The 5,567-nt window shown below is 36.4% G+C and overlaps 1 protein-coding gene across 3 annotated transcripts; it reads left to right on the top strand.

The window, feature by feature from the left end:
• The first annotated feature begins 766 nt into the window (after positions 1 to 766).
• Positions 767 to 4,865, top strand: LOC113155362. Of its 3 annotated transcripts, none has more exons than XM_026350050.1 (8): positions 769 to 854; positions 1,224 to 1,511; positions 1,926 to 2,042; positions 3,006 to 3,083; positions 3,364 to 3,441; positions 3,532 to 3,627; positions 3,755 to 3,798; positions 4,077 to 4,865. In XM_026350050.1, exons 1-8 carry the CDS (start codon positions 815 to 817, stop codon positions 4,302 to 4,304), a joined length of 969 nt encoding a protein of 322 aa, XP_026205835.1. In that variant the 5' UTR covers positions 769 to 814; the 3' UTR covers positions 4,305 to 4,865. The 3 variants fall into 3 exon arrangements, with proteins under 3 accessions (XP_026205836.1, XP_026205835.1, XP_026205834.1); XM_026350049.1 differs by having other exon boundaries at positions 1,926 to 2,201; XM_026350051.1 differs by lacking the exons at positions 3,006 to 3,083; positions 3,364 to 3,441; positions 3,532 to 3,627; positions 3,755 to 3,798; positions 4,077 to 4,865 and adding an exon at positions 2,518 to 2,997 and having other exon boundaries at positions 767 to 854; positions 1,926 to 2,201.
• Positions 4,866 to 5,567: the final 702 nt, after the last annotated feature.

The following is a 5,567-nucleotide window of genomic DNA, read 5'->3' as shown; positions in this document are numbered from 1 at the left end:
TATAATTACCTAATTAGCTATTTATTCTTAGCTTGTCAAGTGTTGGAAACACATCTTATTGAGTCACAAGAGGTTGTGTGTTAAGAAGAAATATGAGGCTGAAAATACATTTTATTTAAACCAGATAATTTCCACGTGTCTGTGACATGTGTCTGACGAGTCTCCAGTTTGGCTCCAGTCTGTCAGGAAGTTTTACAAAGTCATGATAAAGTCATATATGGAACCAGTGTCCACTTAAAACAGCGTCACATAAAAACAGGATGTGAGTTAAGACGTGAACCATATATGTGACATTATATCATCTCTGTCTGTTTAAAGCCTTTAATGGTGAAAATAGAGAAACTGTGACCTGCTGCATGTTGGAATAAAACCAGAGAATGTTTAGTATCAACAGGTGCCTCACGATAAAAGCTTTAAAATATTTTGACAAACTAAATCTGAGAAGTTAAATATAAGAAACCATTTCAGCAGCAGCAGTCTGTGGTTTAGTGAATGCAGTGTGAATCACTTCCTGTCTGTCTTTAGTTCAACTGTGGATGACAATAAGGCCACGGTAATAATTCATATTAAAATAATGTTCACTGATGAGTCCTCATTAAAGTTAGTTTCCAACATATTGTGTTGGACTGTTAACGTGTACACTTCCTACATTTAAAGTGTTTTTTCTTTCTAACCACATATTTCCTGTTGACTAATGATGAACATGTTGTTAATAAAAGGGAAAAAGGGGGAGGGACAGAAACAAGAAGTGAGTTTAAAATAACTTAAACTGAGGAAACAGAGACGAACTGATCTGATCTGAGATCTCAACACGATGAAGAGTTTCCTTCTACTCGTCCTCTCACTGACGGCAGGTAAAATACATATATTTATACTTTATTACTAATAGTACCGATTAATGAATGTTACACAGTCTGTAGAATCTATTTAGCTCTTAGTATGTATGAATGTACTGTTTGTAACTAATGAAGGTTTATGAGAACAGAAAGTCACCATTAAATAAGAAATGTGAAATTTACAATTATACATATTTACACAATACAATTTTCCACGTTTCTCAGAAATTACTAGAAGAATAAAAAAAACCTTTGTATAAAGTAAAAAAATGCAATCAACAACTTTAAATTAAATTCAGTTTTATTCAGTTTATGTTTGTTTGATAAACTGAATATTTAAACATCATAGTTTCAGAATTTAAGGTAACATGAAGTTTTCTCTTACAGGCTGTGAAACTTCATCTGGGAGCACATGTGATGAAACATGGGCTGAATGTGACTATGAAGAGAATAAAAACTACCAAATAGTTGAGGTTGATCATCGTGAACGTGTTGAACGAAGCACAAAAACAAACATGTGGGAAAACAAAGGAACGTTTTTCCTGTTTCACAACACAAGAAAGAAAGAACTCAAGCTGGTTTTTCTACAGCGTCAAGTTAAAAAGGGGGAGTTCAAGTGTAGATTTTACCGAACAAACGGCTCAACTCCTGAAGAACCCGAAGAAACAGAAATTGGTAATAAAATCAATAACTCTCTTATTCTTTGTTAAAACACTTTTTTGTCACTGTTTTTTTTTTTAATTTACAAAGCTTTATTCTTATTTCCTTTTCTTTCCGTCAGTGACGTAAAGTTTCCTAAAGTTCCTCTTTAACCTACATAACGTCTCGTCCTCTAGTGTCTTTGTACAGTTTGAATAGTCACCGACACTGAACAGTGAGAAGTCAGAGTCTAAGTGTCAGAAGGATCATTACACTGTCTGAAAAACTCTTATTGTTGTTTAATAATAATTAACTTTATCTTTATTAATTCAAGTAATTCAATCAGATACATCGAGGATTAAAATGATGAAAAAACATTTTACTGTTTTCATCATGTGTTAAAACAGTGTTACAGTGAATTTACAGGTTTTATTTCTGTTTTATTTACAGAGAAATGTGAGACTCAGACATCTATTCAAACTACATACAGATCAGCTGAAACCACCATCCCATGTGGAAACCACCAGTCCACAGTCCAGTTCTTCTGCAGACAGAACGGTTCCAACTGTGAGAACATTTTACCATCAGGACCTTCTCCACAAACAAACAGGTTCACTCTCACCAACAGCGGCAGCATCTCCATCAGGGACGTGTCCTCACAGGATGATGGAGTCTACTGGTGTGGACTCAGATCAAATCTCACTAAAATCCAGCTGCAGGTTCAGAGTGAGGACTTCACATCTACGACACACTGAACTTTATCTACTGGTGTTTTTAATGAAACTGGTTTAACTGGTGAAACATGACACAACACAACAGCTGATTTAACAAGTTCATGTTAAAACACTGAGATGGTTCAGTGGACACGACTGGATCATATTTAATATTTAATAAAAGTTATTAACAGAAAACTCAGAAATACTATTTCAACACGTACAAGTACATATACGGTGTACTGCATGTACATGTACATGTACTGTAAGTTAATGCAGAGTGTGAGAACGTTCTCAGTATAATAATCAATAACTGTCTCTGTCTACAGACATTACTGTCCATGAAAAGTCCTCATCTGTTGGACAGACTCTCACTTACTGGTGTAGTTACTCAACCAGTGCTCCCAGTATAACATTCATCTGTAAGGGAGAAGATCCATCTGTGTGTGAACGTCTAGTGAGCAGCTCAGAGAAAAACACTGGGAGGTTTTCTATGAATGATGATAAAGAAAAGAGAAATATCACAGTAACAGTGAGAGATGTGAGAGCAGACGACACTGGGACATACTGGTGTGGAGCAGAAACCAGTGACAGACGCAGCAACGTGTTCTTCAACAAACTGGTTTTGACTGTTGTAGAGTATTTACATCATTTTACTGTCTGAATATAATCTGACTCCTTCAGATTACAGGAGGCTTATTGATAGATGGTGACGTTCACCTGCAGCAGAGTCATTTCCTCTGTTCTAAAGAGAGAAACTGTAGAACTGACTGAAATTGTTTTTTCCTAATTTTCTTCAACATTTCTATTTTCACAGTTTCTCCATCGACATCAACAACAACCTCAACTTCAGTCCAGTCAACTACTGCAGCTGCTGAGAAGAGAAAGATAACTGGTGGGTTTAGTGTTGATGAGTTCCACAAACTGTGGAATTAGAATCATGTGCTGACGACTCCCAGTTGTTTTCTACAAAACTCTTCATAGTGACCAGAGACGTGTCTTCATCACATTATAATGGTTCAGGGTCACAGTCGGATTCTTCAGTGTCATGGATCAGTTGATTCTATGTTCTTAACATAATGTAGAAGTTTTTACTGTTGTTGTTGTTGTTTACAGGAATCTGTCAACTTGTATTAATTATGTGTTGTTTTCTATTTGTAATCTCTTATTTGTAGCTTCAGTGACTCCAACCACAGCAGAACCCTCAGTTAAAATCCCTTCAGTCAACTCAACGTCATTCACTGACACTCCAGGTGAGAAAGTGGTTCAGTTTTCTGTAAGGACGACGACTGTCTCCTTACTGAACAGCTTTTTGAGAACATGTGGATCTTTCTGTGCTTTAGTTCCTGCAGCTGGATCTCTGATGACTGCAGTCACTGCTGTTCTCGTCTGTGTCGTTCTGCTGGTTCTTCTGCTTGTTGTGGTTTGGATCCACAAACGTAAGAAGTTTCTTCCCAAACTTTACCAGCACAACTAAAGTCCTAAACTTAAACCTTCCTGTAACATTAATGTACATTTTGTTTCCTGTTTAAACTCTATTTTACATTTTCTCTTTTTCTCTGACAGGTTCAAGAAACAATAGAAACAGAGGAGCACAGGTCATTAGAGAGGTAAAGGAACAGATCTGTCTACATGGTTGTTCTGTGTGGTTATATTAACTTTGTACCATTTAGCACAATGACAGAGTTTCAATACTGTATAATTTCATATAATACATGTCTTTATTAGTTTTCTCATGCTACAGCTGGAGTCACAACACATAACTAATGTTGTGCTGTTAAATTCTCTGTGGGACGACAGGTTCAAACTGTCTGTGAGCAGCTCAGTGTAACTGAGAGATGATTGTATTGATTGTAAAGTATTAACTCTGTGTTTCTGATACTGGAAGGATTACGGCTATGCAGAGATACAACAGCCCCCCCAGCAGCCAGACTCAGGACCTGCATTAAAAACCACTTACGTCACTGCCAACTTTCCCACAAACCCATCTGCCTTCCTGCACAACTCCACAGTCGACATTAACGGTGACACATATTCTACTGTGTGGAACAATCAACCACCTGAATCCACTGAAAACCCTCTGTATTATACCGTCACCTCCACTCAGCGGGACTGAAGAAAGGATTCATTTAAATTCAAACAACAGAAGATGTTAAAATGTTGGAGAACAGAGACGAGAGGAGACAATAAATTCATGTTTGCTATTTTAGAAAAACTCTTAATATGTTTATAATTATGTTATAAAGACTGAATTATATTAATTAAATACATTTGAACATTTTATTTATTTTAACATTTACTATAAGTTGTATTGTGCATTAGAAACAGTGACAGGCTATGATCGGTGTGAGCAGCTGTTCATAGGTGGTCGTCAGACCTTAACTTTACTTAACTTGTAAATGTGATGTAAGGAGACGTTCAGGATGTGGAGTAGGAGAGATATATATGTTGTTTGACTGATGTTTTTATAACGTTCACGCTGCTCGTTGCTGTTTTATTATTAAACTATTTCATGCTTTTTCATTGTCACAAGTTGTCTGTGAACCACAATGAAGATAAAACCCAAATGCAGACGAGTCCCTGTTCCTACTGAACAAATGTGGATAAGACAGAACTTTAGTGTGGATTAATAAAGTGTAAATATAATAAAATGAAATAAAATATGTACAAATCTGAACCACTGTCTCTGTTGTTCCTCTGTTTCTACCAGACTGTGAGATGTGAGGCGACTGAAGTCCTGTAGTTTATGGAGCTGCTCAACATCAATGACAAACTAATGAATTCATTATTATTAATTAAAGTTAAAGGTAGAAAAATACACCAGGTGGCGAATCTGAAGAGAAACAGATGAAATCAAATGATTATTTAAAGCAAACAACAGGAAGCAGAAAGAAAATAGATCCAAATCCAGGAGACACGTGAGGCAGGTTACAGAGCTCAGAAGACAACAAGTGATCAGAGACATCAACAAACAGGTGATTGATCATTTAACTTTTAATTTACAGGACTGACAGGATTTAATTATTAAAATACTGTGACATCACAGACACCTGATCACTCCCTAAGATTGGTAATGGACTCTATGACTTATTTATTTTACTGTGAAAACCATAAAAATAAGAGGGGGAGGACAGACTGTGGGAGTGAACAGTTCTTAGAAAACATGAAATAGAAATTCAGGAAACACAGAAATAAGCACCAATCAACTGAAGACGAACTGAACAGAGTGGACATAAAGAACCAGGAACCTGAGACCTCAGCAGCAAAAACCAACATGAAGAGTTTCCTTCTCCTCGTTCTCTCACTGACGGCAGGTAAAACTGTTATTAACACCTAATAATATTTAATTAGAATCAGCTGAGTGAAGTTAAATTAGTTA

The sequence above is a fragment of the Anabas testudineus genome, chromosome 5 (assembly GCF_900324465.2).
Source record: "Anabas testudineus chromosome 5, fAnaTes1.2, whole genome shotgun sequence".
Classification (NCBI taxonomy): domain Eukaryota; kingdom Metazoa; phylum Chordata; class Actinopteri; order Anabantiformes; family Anabantidae; genus Anabas; species Anabas testudineus.
The sequence above is the reverse complement of the archived record's forward strand: the minus strand, read 5'-3'. Positions and strand labels throughout refer to the sequence as shown.